At 40.8% G+C, this 18,947-nt stretch overlaps 1 protein-coding gene and 1 pseudogene across 1 annotated transcript; one reads left to right on the plus strand and one right to left on the minus strand.

Annotated features, from left to right (window-relative positions):
* Positions 1-5,298: 5,298 nt before the first annotated feature.
* Positions 5,299-18,696, minus strand: PERP (p53 apoptosis effector related to PMP22). Its single transcript, XM_047734484.1, has 3 exons — positions 18,336-18,696; positions 8,328-8,468; positions 5,299-6,782 (listed from the first exon to the last, which is right to left on the minus strand). Exons 1-3 carry the CDS (start codon positions 18,547-18,549, stop codon positions 6,556-6,558), a joined length of 582 nt encoding a protein of 193 aa, XP_047590440.1. The 5' UTR covers positions 18,550-18,696; the 3' UTR covers positions 5,299-6,555.
* On the plus strand, positions 12,395-12,829 carry LOC125102881 (60S ribosomal protein L35a-like; annotated as a pseudogene).
* Positions 18,697-18,947: the final 251 nt, after the last annotated feature.

Below are 18,947 nucleotides of genomic sequence, written 5' to 3' on the forward strand. Positions count from 1 at the left end.
TGAAATCATTTTTTTCTTTCTGTTGTGTTTTTTTCTTTTCCTTGAAAAAAAATGTTTAGGCATTGTGCTGTTACTTGACTAGAAATTGGGTGCGGTGGCATTTGGAAGCACCCATTGTCAATAAAGCCTGTTAATTAAAGATTATCTGCTGTCAACCAAACAGAAAATATAGAAAGAGAAACAGAGGATTCACATATGGAACTTGTTTTCAAAGTCTCATTAAATTGACTTTTAGTGATTTAGTTCAGTTTCTGTTTCAAATCTAAGTGTTCCCTCTTGAAAGTAACCCATTCAAAAACAGTTGATAATTGCAGGCTAATTACCTTGAATCTTTGTACTGGAAAAACTGGCTGAGCAGACCATTGTACAACTGTCTATTAAGATTATTTGGTGACTCATTATCACTAGGACAACCTTATTTCAGTTAAATCAACAGGGTTCCATTTCTTCACCAGAGAGCTAGCTTTACACACCACACACACATACACACACAACTTCTGAGTTTTTCTTTATCTCCACAGCTAAGGAGAGTAAATTCCTAGATCGACAATGAAACACAGAGGAGTACAGTGGAACATCTTTAATGTGACAGGATCTGAGCCTCTTTTAACTTTCCTTTTCGGCTGTCTTTTCCCACACCTGAGGTGTGTTATCCTCCCCTTTGCCACACCCAGAAAACACACCCAGATAATTAGCAGACTTGTGAAATCCAGGAACAATGAGCTGTACATGCGACAAGGCAAGCCCAGATCCCGGAAGAATGATCTCAAACAAGACTCTGAACATTGACTGGCAGGTCCCAATCTCTCTCTCTCTCTCTTTTTTTTTTTCCCCCAGTGTTCCAAGATTTATTGTTTATAGGTCCCAATTTTGGTCTGTCTTCAGGAGTTTTAAAACCTGAAACCATATCCACAGGGGTGAGATACAGCAATCTTTTGACCTCAGTAGACCTGTTGTTAACACTCCATTGCAAAACAAAACAAACAAACAAACAGTTGCAGAAGGAGTGAGGAAAGGAGAGAATTCAAACGAAGGAGCTGGAATGCAGTCTCTTCATCCCAAGTTCCCTGAGCTATGTGCTCTTTCCCCTGATGGAGGAGTGGGATTCCTTACTTCATGAGTGTATGAAATATTCTGCTTCAGAGTCATCCCTCTTTCACAACAATTTAGATTTCAAAATTGCTGGAATTTCTGTTTTGGTTTTCCTGGTAATTCTTTGAATTTCTTCCTATGGAAGGGAATTAAGTACTGGAGGACTATTATAAACATTTACTCGTATCTTCCACCTGAGTCAAAGTCAAGATACTGGGAGTTCAAACGATGGCTTCTAAGCAGACAATGATGTCCCCAAATAGGTCAAGTTTCACTCATATCTGCTCCATTTTATTTGAAGATTTGGAGAAGGGAGGTGGAGAGTTGAATAACTGCAATGCAAAATATTTTTATATGAAAAAAAGCATATGGCTATATTTCAGATTAAACGGTTGTGTAGACAATCAGGTGAAACTGGGAGCTGTGTACTCACCTTCCTATGCTAAGAGTGCTTAGGTGAAAAAGATCTATACAGTGTGGCAGGAAAGTAAAAAGAGCCCTTTTTCTATTTGTTTCTATTTCTATAGGAATACTCTCTAGCATAACAAAAGCTGAAGGACAAAATATGGTCTATCTATATCTAGGTATTCTATATGTTGTGAGAATACTATGTGCTCACACATATTTCAAGGTTGCCTATAAATAAATAATGAAGACTCATGACATTCTGTAATGTATGGATGATTCTAATGTCTAAAAAAGTTAAGACCTGTAATATGCAATATCAAAAGCAGTACATGTTAAGAAGACTAAAAACAAGTGCTTCAGAAAAATGCTGCTGGGTTTTTATTTACGAGGCCCTCTCTAGCAAGCCACCAAGTCAAGACCGGATCCTCTTGTCTCAGCCACACCCCTGGGATAATCTGGAAACTGACTTACACTGCAACACTAAAGTGATGAGTTGGTCCAATCACAGAGAAGTGATCCAAAAGAAGAGAGCACAATCATGAAAACTCAAACCAGTGTGGACTGCGTTTCTCCAACTCCATGCAGTAAGATACACAGATCCTAGAAATCTATTATTAAATCCCTTTTTTTCCTTTCTCCCATTTATTTTCTTTAGCTGCCCCCACCCAGACCTCGCCCTTTATGCTTCTGGCCCTCCACCTTCTCCTTTACTCTACACCTTCCCATTACACAACACCTCCCCACCAGTCCCCCAAACACACTGGGAAGGCACATCCTTCCCTAGAGTATGGAGAAGTTAGAGGAGTTAGTATGGAGAAGAAGAGGTTAAGGGCCCCACACCAGTACAGTGGGGGAAGGGGGAAGCCCACGGGTACTCCTCTGGTAGTATTACCTACTATACTATTCCCCACTACACCAAATACCGTAACACCGTATTTTGCACTTATTATTCCTATTGTTTACTAGCTGTCTGATCTTAAGAGAGTTATTTCATGTTCCTATGTTTTCATTCCTCCTTTGAGCAATTAATAATAAACTAAACCCATATCAGAGGGTCAAGATGAGTTTGTATGGGTTAGTACATGGGAAGCACTTAGAACAGACCATACTATTTAATAAGAGTGATCGTCATCTCTGGGTTTTGCCTACAGGTCAATTGTTCCCTGAGAGTCTGGTGGGAGGAAGGGGGGACAGACCAATGGGCACACTCTTCATGGAGCAGACCAATTGCCTTATATACATCCTCCCCCTTTCCCAGGGCTACTCTTTTCTCTGGCAGCTCCAAACTCTGCACCTTTTTTTTTTTTTTTAAGATTTTTTTATTTATTTTTTTGACACAGAGAGATGCAGCAAGAGGGAGAACACAAGCAGGGGGAGTGGGAGAAGGAGAAGCAGGTTTCCCGCTGAGCAGGGAGCCCGAGGCGGGGCTCAATCCCAGGACCCCGGGATCATGACCTGAGTCAAAGGTAGACACTTAACAACTGAGCTACCCAGGCACCCCCAAAATCCACACCTCTTTGCCATTTATCAAGCAGCACAGCTGTTAACTCTCCAACAGCCAAGTTGAGTTTATTCAGGGTGGTGGCTTCACTCCAGTGTTGACGATATCACTCATTTTTCATCTTCTCAAATTTGACAAAGCCTCTGGTCAACTAATGGACCCTTATCTTGGTATGGATTTAATTCCTCTAGTACTTATTTATTATTCTACATTTTTTTCCCATATTGGTCAGAAATGATGGATTTAATGGAGTCCACTCCACCATCTTGAATCAGAAGTTCCCTGGAATATACATAAAGCTTTTCTTCTAAGCTTTAGGGTTACTTATGCTCATGATAGAGTTCACATTCATTTATTTAGTGGTTCTTCCAACTATAGGAATCTTCTTTCATTTTCAATTAAAGAAAATTCCGTCACAGTATTAAAATTTTAGTCATTGTCTCTAGCTGTGAAAGTCAGTTTGGAAAAAAGCCACATTAAAAAAAAATAGCCTCACTTTACCCTATTTGCTTTTTCCCAAGAATATTTAAGTAAATTAACAAATACAAACACACTGAATCAAAGAATTTTGAAGGAGAAAAGGATCATTTGCAATCATTTTATGCATGAGGTTATAAGGCTAGGGGGAAGTAAACTGCCCCAAGCCTGCACGGCCAGTAAGTGCCAAAGTTGGATGAGTTTCAAATATGGCTTTTTCAGGTATGCCTAGAAAAACCAAAACAAGTTGACTCAGCATCCATGTTTATTTTATTAATAGGACTGTCTTTCAGCAGGAGTTTGTAGCAAAAATCAACATAATGAAGATATTAGGACTGTATTCTCCCACTGTTTTCATTTCTTTAGAAAAGGAAAGCCTATCAAACTTTATTGTCAGTTCTGCAGTATATGGTTTTGAAGCTAAAAGTAATTACACTCCATAGTTATCTTGTGTGACAACTGAAAGAACTTGATGTATTACTTCTTTGTTATGTTCAACAGTAGATGACACCAAGCATATCTTACTACTTATACCATGAGCGTGAGATAATTGTTTAGGAACCTATAACTGCTTATTTAAAGGGTGGAGACTCTTGATATAATTACAGAGCCAAAAGGCACCTAGCTTTACTGGGGGAAATGCCATGAAATGCAAAGCTAGTCTTCAGATGGTTTCTTAGTCAAATTCTTCATTACTCTCCAGAATGCTCTGGAATTCTGTAGCTCCATTTATGACATAAATGTATCTGTTCTGGTAAAAATCAATCAACAATGTTATTCCTGAGCAAGGCTGAAAGAAGTGGAACATTTTAGCCAAAGTAACAACACTCAGTGTGTCTTTGTTATAAACATTTCAAGTTGAAATTCTTCTGTTAATATAGACCATTGGTCCCAGGAAGCCATATTTTTTTCTAAATGTGCATCATTAGAATATAGTGTGTAACTTATTAAGGAGGTGAAGAAGACAGTTGGACAGGGAAATATCCAAAGACAAGAATGCTCACTTTAGAGAACCTTGATTCTGACAATACTTTTGAGGTATAATGGGTGTTCTAGTTTCTTAATGTCTAGCTACTCATTATCTTTTAGTTACTTCTGTTTTAGAGGATGACATTTTTAGCATTTTTAGTTATCACTTCAAGTCCGCTACCTGCCACGGAATTTTTGAAAATTTTTGGTATAAATAATCACCCAGGTGACTTTCTTCTAAATTTATGATGAGAAACATTAACCTCGTATTTTGAAAAACACAGAAAAAAATTGACCACCAAGAGCCAACTAGCCAATAGAAGCACTAAGAAGTATATCCAATCTCCCACCATGCCACCCGACAACCCATCTTCACATTTCCACACACCAGAGGGGAATTAACCTACAACCCATACTGTAAAACCATGATCAGACGGGAAAGTGGACAAGGGTAATAGAAGGAACTGCTTGCTGTCTCACTCCCTGAGTGGAAGAAGATCCCATTTCAAGCAGGAAGATGAGAGAAGAATGAACCTTTGCTAAACCACACAAACATTCCCTGAGAAGTCTCTTAGGCAATTTCCCTCTGGTGGTAACACTGGATAGAGGCTGTATAGGATCTGTGTGTTGGGTATTGGTCATTGAGGAAGAAGTCCAGGGAGCAGACTCCCCGAATCCATGAAAGTCCCTTCAAACTTGTTATGGGAAACCTAAAATAAGCAAGATCCTTCAAGCTAAGAAAAAGCTACTTTTCATTTTATCCAATGTTCTTGGCCCATCCAAAGCATCTTTTAAAAATTCCCTTCCCCAGAGTTGAAAAAGGAAAAAAAGCAAGACCAAAAACTACAAACTAGGAACAAGATTAAACACCTGGTTTATTGGGAAAAATTCATAATGAAAACTGCAATTGCTTATCCTGCAACTTACAAAATAACAATTTGATATATAAAATGAATTGGTTTTCACTATGTAAATACAAATGGTAAAAAAAAAAAAAAAAAACATAGTCAATGTGATATATCCTCTATTTGCCATTCAGAGAAATCTCACATCCCTGAATTCTGTATGTCTTACATCAGGTATTTTGTATCTCTTTTTCCAAGGAAGACCAGGTTTGTCTACATTGAAGGTGGTGTTTATAACTGCAATCTACCAGAAGTTGTGTCTATATGATTAGAGCCCAGCCAAACCTGAGATGAACAATTCAAGCTACTTCCTCTCCTTCGGCTATTTTAAAGACACTTTGTGAGAGGAATGGAGCTCCGAAAGCTTTACTAAACCACCGGTTCATGCCTATCAGTCATGATGAATTAGACCCAGCCCATCTTTGAATCCATCTACTGTGTTCCTGAACATATAGACACAAAAGAGTACAGATTTATTAATACAGCATTTTCCCACACCCCAACCCTATAAACCACTTTAAAAGAAAAAAAATTCATCTTAACCTTTCACTACATAAGAAAGCCTTAATCATGCTGCAGGCTTTGGGTATGAAAAATACTTTCCTAGTTGCCATATCATGGTAACAGAAAGCTTCACAAAAAAGATCAGGATATTCGTTAGAAATTTTCACAAACAATATGCATTGAGGAAGCTTTTTCACTTCTTTAAATAAGTGAAGGCTTGGAAAATATTTATTTTTTGCATTTCTTTTAGGATATTTGGTCACTGACAATTTTTACTAATCTCTCTCTCTTCTCGTTGACTCTTAATGGACACAGTCCATTCCACCTGGGAAAAGCAGAAACTCGATCAGGTAAGTCCAATCTTTGAAGCCTTCTCATTTTTGCCTTTTACAGTGGTTACATTTCATATTCATATTCTTTTACAAATGTCATATAAATGGTATTTATAGATATAAGGGGATATTGGCATATTATAGGTCATTAGTTTAAAGAAGTAAGCTTTGTTTACAAAACATATATAAAAGATGAATATGAAACTGTAACACCATTTAAGAAATATTTTCTCCCAAATTATTTTAGCATTGACTAATTTAATGAGATGAACACTGCCCACAAAATGGGTTCAAAGGATGCTGGCGAAGGCAGTGTCTTGCTCTGGGATCCATCTTGGCAGCAGTGTTCTTCTGCTCACTCCCCACCTTAGGCGGATGTGTAGAAGTACCTGGGCTTGGCATTACCCAAAAGGTCATCTTCGTAGTTGGGAAGGCAACAGAAGAAGAAGGCACATCCGATCAGGATAATCGTGGCTGCCCACCCAAAACCATAGGCCCAGTTATAGATGTAAGTGACCCCAGAGTTGGCATGAAGGTTGAAGGTCTGGGTGTACTTCACAGGGTAAATTACCAGGGAGATGATCTGGAATACAGCTAAAGGGAAGAAAAACATCCCAAAGTGAATACAAATGCACAAATGAATGCATGGGAACAACAGGTCAACTCCCTCTTCCACAACTGGTTTTTGTCTTTAAATTAGTGTTAATCCACTTCCTGTCGATGAAAGGGACTTGGGGTGGAGGGGATCTATTCAGCATGAGCCAAAACATGTTATTGATTCTTGTATGTCAGAGAGACCTGGCACTGAGCAGAATGCTGATTATATGAAACACAGACGAATGGCAATTAGAGAACCCCTCTTTAGTACCTGTGTAAGCATTGTGTTTACTAAAGTAAAAAGTGCAAAACTATGGTGTACCGTTGAAAGCAGGGTGGTAGGTTTTCATCTTGGTATTTCCTGTGCCAAACACAGTAAATATTTTCAGGACTAGCAAAAATAATATATATACACCTACACACGTGTGTGCACACACGCACATATATTTGACAATATTGATATTTAACAACACACGATTGGAATATTCATTTAATAAATGAGTAACTAAATGAATCTACAAGCCAATGATGTGAATGATCAACAGAGAAACACCAGGAAAGCCTGTGGAGGAGGCGAGAATCTGAGGAGTAAATAGAAAGCGAGAGATGGAAGTCAGAGGGAACAGCATTCCAGGCTGGGGGAAGAGAAACACAGGAGTGTTTCTCTTGGGGGAGTGTAAGGAGGATCTAAGAAAGAAAACACAGGTCAAGAAGACTTCTACCCTCTTTGGCATTAGAGTCACCCTATTAGAGTTACTATTAATCATATTAACATTTTAAGCAACTTTAAAAATAAGAACTTGATTAAATTGACTTTTGTTTTCTTTTTTCATGAACATGCATAACTCCATGGAGCTATAATGAGCACACACATGCTATGTTGTGCTCTATATTCTTTTCACATCATATTTCCCATGTCTGTTGCCACGTCAGAGGGTAGGAACACATTTTCGCTCTGTAACATTAAGACACTAAGTCTACACCCAGCAGTGCCAACCGGCTGTGCTCTGAGAGCCCTAGTTCTGGTATTCCATTAATAAATGTTCACTCTGACCACACCCACCTGCATCACGAAGTCTCCCATGCTGCAGAATCAGCTCTATGATACAAGTTCTGGACCTGGCCCCTCCTAGGGTCTCCTGTCCCACTGCAGAAAAACTTTCTATGACCCGCCACATCATAAGATTGTAACATTCCTTCTATAAGCAAAATGGACTCAGCATGGGGCTCACAGGAGGACAGCCCTGGGGCCACAGTGGAAAAAGTGCAGTGAGTCAGCCCTGTGTTGTCAGCTCTGGTCCCTCAAAGCAGGGGTGTCACTGGACATGGACGTGGGGTCACGCAGCATGGACTGGAAACATGGGGTACTGCCTGAGACACAGAAGGAAAGGGACCTAGACCTAAAAGCCCATGTCTCCGTTACTTCTACGCATGGTGACACATCTCCTGACAACAGACCCGAAAGTGTAATTGTCAAGGATTGTGGGTTGGACAGTACTACAGTGATGCCTACTGAAGGTAAGAATGAAGAACCTGTCTTACCAGCCAGGGCCAGGAGGCCTCCAATCACTCTGAGAAAGACGAGCATCTGGGGTCCGCAGAGGGCAAAGAAGGACAGGATGAAACAGATCACCAGGATGATAAAGCCACAGAAGAGCATGGCGGCCGCTGCCCTTCCCCATGCTGTAAGAGAAAAGAAATGAATAAGACACACAGGCCACATTTAAAAATCACCTATCAAAGTATCAATAGAAGTTTTTTTTTTTTTAATTTTCTACTACTTATATTTGGTAGAAAGACAGTGTTTTTGACGGGAATTAAGCATCTCCATACCTCAAGGGAAGAACAGGCAATTCATACGGAGGGCACTAATATATTGCTTGTGGTAATACCTTCTCCCCTCAGACTTGGGGTAAATGTTTCTAGCTCTGAAATGAAAGTTAGAATTCATTCAACTCTTTCTCATGTAATAAAGAGGCCATATAAACAGGTATATTTAAAAGGCTCTCTCCTTCTTCCCCTCCCTACACTCATGCGCTCTCTCACTCTCACTCTCTTGCACTCTCTCAAATAAATAAATAAAATATTTAAAAATAAATAAATAAAATAAAATAAAAGGTTCATGCAAGTTCTAACATAACATATAATAAACAACACTTTTGGTATTGAAAAATTAAGTTATAATCTCTTTAGGAAATGGTTCAAATACCTTTAAAAAGATCTTTGTTTTGTATTAACGTTTGGTCCTGTGCCAAAATAACCATTGAAAAGCGTACTTATGATTAGGCAGAGAGGTGCACTAAAGTGATTTAATTATAAAGAAGCTTCGATTTTTATAACAAGTTTAGGTATAAACATATCCCATTGTTTGTCTAAATTTTAACTTCTGAAGTATTCAGAATTTACAGCGCAAGAGTTCTTAATGATGGATAGGACTCTTAAAAACAATCAGGATGAAGTGAAAATTGAGTTCTGGTTTTGAAAATCTGCGTGGGCACCTCCAGTCCTGTATCGTTCTACCGTCAGCCCATGGAAATAGGAGAGCCATGATACCCAGCCTAACAATTCCAGTCAGTAATTCCCGTTGTGCAACCTGCACTGATTTCAAAAATCTCTTCCCACACAACCTGCTTTCTAGAGGGCTTAACTGACATTGATGATGTAATTGCCCTGGCCAGGCACTGTGCTAAGAACTGGACATGCATTAGTTCACTAAATCTTCACAATAACTTTTAATGTCTTTTTTTTTTTTCCCTAAGAGAGGGAGGAGGAGGAGGTGCAGATGAAGGGAAAGAAAATCTTAAGCAGGTTCCACGCTGACTGCAGAGCCTGATGTGGGGCTCTCTCTCACAACCCTGAGATCATGACCTGAGCCTAAATCAAGGGTCAGACACTTAACCGAGTCACCCAGACACCCCCACAATACACTTTAAAAGTTCATACTACCATCATTTCTTTACTGGGGCACCTGGCTGGCTCAGTTGGTGGAACATGGGACTTTTGATCTCAGGGTTGTAAGTTCAAGCCCCACGTTGGGCGTAGAGATTACTTAAAATTTTTTTTTTAAAGTTTATCATCATTTCTTTAGAAATGAGGATATACTAAGACTTTGAAAGTTCAAATGACCTGCCCATTGCCACATAGTAATTGACACTGTGAGTGGTTCAGGCAGTTTGATTTCCAACCTGTATAAATCCAAAGCATGACTCTTCAGATATGTAATTTATATCCCATAAAATTCACTCTTTCAAAGTATACAATTCAGGGGTCTCTATTATATTCACAGGGTGGTGCAACCATCACTGCTTATAATTCCAAAATTTTCATCACCCCCAAAAGAAGCCCCATATCCATTAGAGGTCATTCACAATTCTCCCCTTACTCCAGCTTCCAGCAACAATTAATCTAGTTTCTGTCTCTATCAGTTTGCCTATTCTGGACATTTCCTATAAATGGGATCCATACTGCATGGCCTTTTGTGACTGTCTCCTTTCACCTAGCATAGTGGCCTCAAGGCTCATCCGTATTTGCAGGTACCAGTACTCCATCCCTCTTTGTGGCCAAAAAATATTCTGTTGTACAGATCTCCCACATTTTATTTATCCAATCATTCATTCACTGATGGACGAACATGCGCTCTTGACCTACTCCTCTGTATTGTACTCGAGAAAGAGAGTCATGTGCACATCCACCCACGTTTTACTCCTGACCCACTGAATCAGAACTCAAGAGGTAGTACCCAGGCATCTGCACCTTACTGACGTTTCTTACATCCATGCTAAAGTGTGAGAAGAACTGAGAGAGATGATTAATCTCCTTATAGGACCAGATGCAGCCCTGGAGAAACAAGAGCATATAATTTTCAGGATGTGACCCGCGGTCAATTATAGCCACATTCTATAGATTTTTTTTATGGCTACCACCAATCATTACATTCAATTAAATCCAACTATTAAATTCAAAGAAGTAGATACTGATTTTTCCTTTTGAGTTCACAGGTTACAAACCGTAACAAAAGGTGATATCTATGTAAGCATGCAGAGGAATGCAAACGTTGGGAAAAACTGCATAGCAGAATGTGAATTTTCAATAACAATAAAACTTCTTAACAAGGAGCATATTTTGATAACCAAACTCTGACAGTCACAGATTAAGGTTTTGTACGTATAGCTAAACAAGTCGTGCATGATGTAGCTTCGAAGAGCAACATCAATAATTACTCCTATTTATTTGGGGAAGATGAATACAGACTATTGCTATTATTACTCCCTCTAACATGATAGCTGAGGTGTAATTTACAGTAGTTTGAAGTACTTGAAAGAACTTAAGAAACCAGCAAGCCAGTTCACCTAACCTGAAGCCAACAGGTGAACACAAACAGAAACACAGCCCATGTTAAGCACCCGGCCTATGCTGTGTGAAATAATTCCGTCGTGGCTTGTTTACTTAACATGCTGAGTCTAAAGAAAATCAAAATGGCAAATTAAGTGCCTTCTTGTTTTAAGAAAGGCTTCTCTGGAAGTAGAAGGCATGTAACCTGCTCCTACAGCATGGGAACACCCAGAATGAATCACTTAACTATCACTGAAGACCCAGATCTTGGCATGGTTTTGAAGATCTGGCTGATGAATACGGAGCAAGACAAACTGCCTTCTCATATCAATGACTATGTTGCTGTAAAATGATGAGATGGACCCTCCCGGGTCTGAGCAGGGTCAGCCCAGCCCAATATTCTGCCATGACATACAGCCATGTAGACATAGCAAATCTCCATGACATACATTTTGAAAAGCTGAGATGAATCTGTACCCCCAAGTTCTTTTGGTCTCACCTAATTACCCAGAATGAGCTTACTAACTGCAAATTTACCCAACCCTTTGGGGAACTATTTATATTTTTATATTATACCATGATCTAAATTATACTGTTATCTACCAACCCCAATAGAAAAACATCGATTTTTTTAAAAACTTGTCCATGACTGAACAGACAGATGGTCTTTGGCTCTTCAAAGGCAAAATGTGCTTTTTCATTGTGAAGACAAGTCTGTCCACCATTATTATCTTATATGCAAATTGTATTGCCTTTCCTAATTGTGGTTTGTGATTGAGGGCAGGGAAGATTCTTGTTCTCAATTAGCACTCTCTGAACAGAAACCACAAATCAGGTAGGACTCCAGGTAACCAGATTCTGTGTTTCTGTGCAGGAACAGTTTCTGTTTGTTCTGTCCCCTTAAGGGAAGATGACTTTGGTGTTATATATGATCTGTTATATCCTAATTTTTTTTTCTAAGTGCCATTTGGAGAAGTTCCTATTATCAAAGAAACCAGCGGCCTTATAAATCCACTTGTAAATAAGATTCTTTAAAGATCCATTTGGATGAAGAACAGCTTACCTAATTTTGCCATCACTTGCAAAGGTTAAACCTTAAATCAACACTAACAGTCACTGAAGAAATTCTGATTTTTTTCCTAGGAAATGCTTTTAAGATTTTTGTATGAGAAAAATGCTGTATCTTTTTTCCAGTGATGACATGTGAAAACACGATGTTACAAGTCAAATACAGCTAGGAAAAGACCAGTGAGGTCAATTGATAAGAAAGGAGACAAGCTTTTTCCGCCATCTTGGACCCTATTGAGGCCTGCTGGGAACAGGACTCCTCTAAAACGCCGAATAATGTCTGGAAGGCTGTGGTCCAAGGCCATTTTTGCTGGCTATAAGTGGGGTCTCCGCAACCAGAGGGAGCACACAGCTCTTCTTAAAATCGAAGGTGTATATGCTCGAGATGAAACGGAATTCTATCTAGGCAAGAGATGTGCTTACGTGTACAAAGCAAAGAACAACACAGTTGACTCCTGGTGGCAAACCAAACAAAACCAGAGTAATCTGGGGAAAAGTAACTCGTGCTCATGGAAACAGCGGCATGGTTCGTGCCAAATTCCGAGGCAACCTTCCTGCTAAAGCCATTGGCCACAGAATCCATGTGATGCTGTACCCCTCAAGGATTTAAATTTAATGAAAAGTAAATAAAGGTGTAGATTTGTTCTCTTGTAAAAAAAAAAAAAAAAAAGAAAGGAGCCAAATAAATAAATAGGTAGACAGTAAAAATAAATAAATACCTTGAATGCCAAGCTAGAAACCATTAACCAAACTGAATCTTGTGGCGGGGTGGGGGACCAACAACAACAACAAAAAAGAACAACTATAAGATGAGAGCACTATTAATATTTTTAGTATTGTGAGCAACATTTGGCAGACTGTCACTAACCGTTTCTCCAAAGTTAGTTTTTCTTATAATGGATTTGCTGCATTCTTTTTTTTTTAGTTTTATACATGGCCACCATACCCTGACCAGAACAGTCTGGCCTAGCCCCTTACTCAGTGTCCTGCAGATACCAACCTGCCACCCAATTTGAGTAGGGTTCCTTTCCAGAACAACAGATTCAGCTATTAATAGTACAAAGGCCCTACCTAGTAAATCTGAGAACGGGTCAGATCTCATACTGGTTGTATAGGGTTCTTTATGTCAGACTCTTTGGGTCACAGAACTGAAAACTGGATAAAATCATGGGTGAAAAAATTAAAATGTTAAAAGATAACCCATGGGTGGAGTATATATTCAAAAAGACGGGGGCGTGTCCTATGAGGACGTAATGGGCAGGAACACAGGCCGGGGCCTCTGAAACTGGAAAGTGTTTACAAATCACGTGGCTATCTTGTGACCTAACAACCTTCCAGGTGACGCTGATGCCCCTCGTCTGGACATGTTGATTTGCAAAAATCAACAGAACAACTCGTCACAGGCCTCCAAAAAAATCTACATCGAAGAAGCGATTTTGCAGAAGCTTTAGAAGGCAGCGAAGCAAGGTCAAGGTCCCATGGGATGGCATCCAGCTGGTGTGAGATTCTTTACATGCTCCGCATTTTCTCCGGAAACTGAGCCTGATGATAACTACTTACCACTGGGTTTTTATAGATTCGTGATACGTTCTCTCTTTATGGTCTTCTTTTAACATCTCAGTGTGGAAACCATCCTACCCAGCAAGATGTGAACACGGGGATTTGTGTACCATGAACATAGACAAGATAACTAGCAGGGAATCGGGAAGCAATCCTCACAGACTTGAAAGTGGGTCAGATGAAAAAGGCTGGGAAGTAGCATTTACTTGGAAGCATACTTGAGTTCCACCAGTACAAGACAAGTACTTTTAGACAGAGAACAGCGTCCAGAGAACTGAATTAAGTTGTGGAACAAAGGGAAGAGGCTTAGCTTGTCGTGGGTGGTGTTGATGAGCACAGACTTTGGTGAAAGCTTGAACAGGTGTGCTCTTATGTCCTTCTATTATAGCCTGGGAGTCTATGTCCGCTAGCAGGGAGAAAACAAGTTAGGCCACTTAAAAGGGAGTGAGGCTCCCGGGCAGTTCCTGCTAAATGCAGCCAGTGGGCCAGTTGTTGGTTCCCACACATCTGGATCTTATAAATCAATATAAATTTATATTTTTTAATTATGAAAATCAATTGAGTGGCCAATTTTTTATTTTGCTGTGTAAAAACCAAGAACATCCACCCACAGTGAATAATCTATCCCACGAATGCCTAATTTCATAAAACTATAACATTTCTATACCTCACCCTGCCTCCCTGTCAAAGGGTCTCACGAGCCTAATCTCAACATGAAGTCCTTTAAGTTGAATTTAGCGCAATATAAACCTATTCCCTTTGTGCTTATCTTTATCATCTCCTATACATTTAAGAACCATAGGGCTAAATGATCTAAAAATAGGTCCTATAATACTCTGATTCCTGGACTTACCTAAGACTGATTTCATGTAAAAGCAAAACAAACCAAAAAACAAACAAGCGAACAAAAAGCAGAAAACAGCCCATTCAATGCACTGTGCGGTATTCAAAGGCGTCTGGTAAAAAGGAGGCTCTGTACTTGTGAGGCAGGCACTAACTGAGCTGCCCTGGGTCCCCACTGCCATTCCTGACGCATAGACTCATCACCCTTAGTCTCCACCCTGACAAGTAGGTGCCTGCTTGGGATTTGAAATCTGTATCACTGATATTTAAAATAACCTCCTGATGTATTTTTTTCTTAAAACTGGAGAAGAAAGGGTGCTGGCAGAACAAAAACAGGATGCATGAACATGCATGCAAATCCAAGTTTGCATTTTATGTACGGGTGAAATCAGACCAATCATTGCAATGTTCTCTTCCTGTTTGGACAAATATAAAAGTGAGATTCTCTCCATGCTCTACATGCTCATGATTTTGTTTAAAAATTAAATGGGTATTTGTGAAACTGGGTATTTCTGTAGTTGTTAATATCAGGTAAAAGCAAATATTCAGGGGATAATTTAGTTCATTTATGAGGGAAAATGAGGTGATATAGCAACCTGAAATTCTTTTAAAAAACCATTGATAACTGTGGGGAATATAATATTCTGCATTTTACATAGTTCTAATGAGTAGTATCACGTTCTGCATTTTTACATAGTTTTAAGAAACTATTTCCCTTTACAAAAACGTCTCTATTATTAGTGTTATTGCCAATACTTGCCAGGAATAATCTGTGCTTTTAATATCAAAATGAACATACTAATGTTATGAATATTAATTAATAGAAAGAGATGGTCAAGCACTTTGTAATAAAAAATATACTTTCTTAATAGTATTTACTCCATGTAAATCACAACATTTACACTCTAGTACATATCAAGAAGTTTTTTAAGAGTCGATACACACATTCAATCATCTATATTAAGATATTATTTGATTTTATGTTTAAGATTTTATTTATTTATTTGACAGAGAGAGACACAGTGAGAGAGTGAACACAAGCAGGGGGACTGGGAGAGGGAGAAGCAGGCTCCCCGCTGAGCAGAGAGCCTGATGTAGGGCTAGATCTCAGGACCCTACAATCAGGACCTGAGCTGAAGGCAGATGCTTAACAACTGAGCCACCCAGGCACCCCTAAGATATCATTTTAATTAGAGCCATCCACCTTATTCCTTGTTGTGTTTATACATATGTGGGAGTGTGTATAAACTGCTTACTAGATTTTAGAGAAATCTCCTGTAAACATATTGTTTTCCAAAAAGCCTTACTGGTTATCTGAAAATCTCCAAAGTTAGAGATGCCTAGAAAATCGCCCTACAGTGTAGGAATCCACAATTTCGATTGTGAAGCAAAACTAGCCAATAGTCAATGGCAGAAAATGAAGTTTAAGTATAATAAACACTCAACTTATCTCTGACCACAGGAACTTGAGATGGACCTCTCTTTGGGGAGTTCACATCTATATCCTTCTTCCCAGGAACAAATAATGACAGAGGATCCTGGATTCATGATTTGATTCTAGGTCTTGCACAAAAGCTTCATCTAACATGTTATTGACACATACTTATCTTTGCAAAGGTCATAGGAGTAACTTAATTGGGATGTTAAAGCCACCACCCACTTAACGAATATCAGTCTTGCTGCATCATAAAGGTAGCAATAGATTTTTTTAACTTGGAAAACTGAACTTTACCAAAGACCAATTTCTACATCAATTGAAACATATTTTATACACTGGATCAGTGTTACCTTTACAATTAAAAGAGTTAATGCTTTAGACTTCTAATTAAAAAATTAAACCAACAAAGCCTGTTTATTCCCTTCCATATACAAAGCACTATATCATTCTGAGGCTCAAGACACCACACCCTACGAAGGTGAGCTCATCTTGCAAGTCAAGAAAAATAAGAACTGCATTGTAGTGAGTTTCCCAAGAGGGCTGGAGTCACAGCCAGAGCCTTGCAGGCCAGATCATGTCCCAGCAATAGCGCTGCTGCTGGTGGTTCTACCAGCTCCTCTCTTCCAATGGTGCACTAAGCTGACTTCACATGCGGGGGTTTTGCAGAGTGCTCTTTGGGTCTATACTAGTCTTTGTTCTGAAGTATGATTATCAAGTCTGTTTAAAAACACACCTGTTTAAGCAGTCCTGTTAAGTTCCCCTACAAGAGACTGAGCTCCAATGCATTTTTTTTAAAGATTTTATTTATTTATTTGACAGAGAGATCACAAGCAGGCAGAGAGGCAGGCAGAGAGAGAGGAGGAAGCAGGCTCCCCGAGAAAGCAGAGAGCCCGATGCGGGGCTCGATCCCAGGACTCCGAGATCATGACCTGAGCCGAAGGCAGCGGCTTTAACCCACTGAGCCACCCAGGCGCCCCTCCAATGCATTTTAACTAAAAGATTAAACGATAAAACACATTACTTCAAAGATATTAATTCCCTTTTAAAACCTAAAAGATCTGAGATAATAGAAACACTGGCAGGCGCTCTATTTGTTTTAAGAGAGAAAAAACACAGACTTTAAGGAAAGGAGAAATTCCATGCAGTCTTTACATTTTATTAGCTGCTAATGAGGACCATGCCTCCCTTTGCGGGAAAGCTCATAGTGGGAATTTCCAAACAGTCCACAGTAGATAAGATACAGCACCAAGCTCTGGATAGGGGCCCCCAGAACCACAAATAAACACTGTGCTTGGAAGCCGTGGGTCACTTCAGAGTAAAGAATCAAATTAATGGTCCTAGGCAGGGAACGAGAAATGGCAGGGTAGCCTTCTTTCTGAGTTTAAAACTATTAAATTCAGTTGCTAAGGCCCCATTCAGTAGCATTTAGCTTTAAGTTTGGATTATGCTCATACTCCGCACCCCAGGCAAACACTGCTAATCACAATAGATCCGGCTGTTCTTCCCCACTATCCTAAGAAGGGAGTGGCAGCAGACAGGGCTGTGCTCCTCTCCAGTCCTGCCTATTACGAAGAACACCCAGGCTGCCCCCATGCTGGAAAAATAAAATACTCGATCTGCACTATATTAAATTTGTCAACTTCCTTTTGCTGGTGTAGAAGATGTGTTTGCTGCGTCGATTGCAAATCAGATTAAAATAAGTAAGTTTTTCTAAACAACAATGGCGGACTTAAGTCAAAAAGACACCCCCTAAAGCTAACAAGAACCAGCCTGCTTCTTAAAAATACTGCGGTCCCTCTTGAAATCATGACTGCTAACACTTGGACGGAAAGGGCCTTTTTGTTGCTTTCACTTAGTTCCGGTTAAACGATACACCGACCTTGGGGAAGGCACATATTTTAATATTTTATTTTAATCTTATGAGGAATCAGAGGAGGAGGTGTAATGGTAAGAGATTTCAGTAGGTCTTCAAGAAAATACAGTTTGTTCATTGTATTTCCTCACCTAAACCTTTTCGACGGTTGAAAATCTCCTCTTGCACATAACCAACAAAGCCTACACGAAACCTAGTTTAAACTAGGGCCGTTTTCGCTTCACTGTTGGGTCTGGTTTTGGCCACTCAAAGCTGCTACTGCTTTCTTCTGTTCAGGTCGGATGCCTGAACCTAAGCTCTAAACACACTCCTCCCCACCCCACTGCAATCACTCACTACCGCTGCCCCAGTTCAGTCCTTTAACTTGGGGCGGTTTCCGAAGGCGGCGAAGGTCCAGCCGCAGCCCGGAGGGCTTCCCGGAGGCGGCGGCACTCACCGTACTCCATGAGGCTCTGGCAGCCATCATCGTAGGACCCGCTGCCGCCGCCCTCATGAAAGCATTGCCACCACAGCGAGGACGTCTGGATGTGGTCGCTCGACTGCAGCCAGCCGCGGCCGGCCAGCGCGATGATGTCGAAGGCGATGGCGCTGAGCAGCAGCAGGGGCAGGATCCACCTGCAGCGCTCGCAGGCCAGGCCGCAGCGCAGCATCTCGACGGTGGCGGCGCGGAGGAGAGGAGCGCGCGGGGCTCGGACGCCGCGGAGACTGGCCCGCGAGTGCGGGCAGCGCGACAAAAGGGAAGAGGCCGCAGGGAGGCGGCTCCCGGGAGGACGCGGCTCGGGGCGCCTGGGCCCCACCTAGATTCCGGTGACTCACGGCGCGCCGCCCCGACCTGCCCGGCTGGCCCGGGTGTGCGCGGGGAGAGGCGGGGACGGGCTCGTGTTACACGGGGCGTGGGGGAGCCTAACCCGCCCGCGCCCGGCCAGGAGCCGCGGGGCGCCCCGCCCGGCCAGGGATGGGGGCCGGGGGACCGGGCTGCAGCCGCGCGCGCCTCCTCACCTCCCCACTGCCTCATTTCCCGTTTCCTGGAGCCTCTCACGCCAAATGT

This window comes from Lutra lutra, chromosome 6, assembly GCF_902655055.1.
Source record: "Lutra lutra chromosome 6, mLutLut1.2, whole genome shotgun sequence".
Lineage (NCBI taxonomy): Eukaryota > Metazoa > Chordata > Mammalia > Carnivora > Mustelidae > Lutra > Lutra lutra.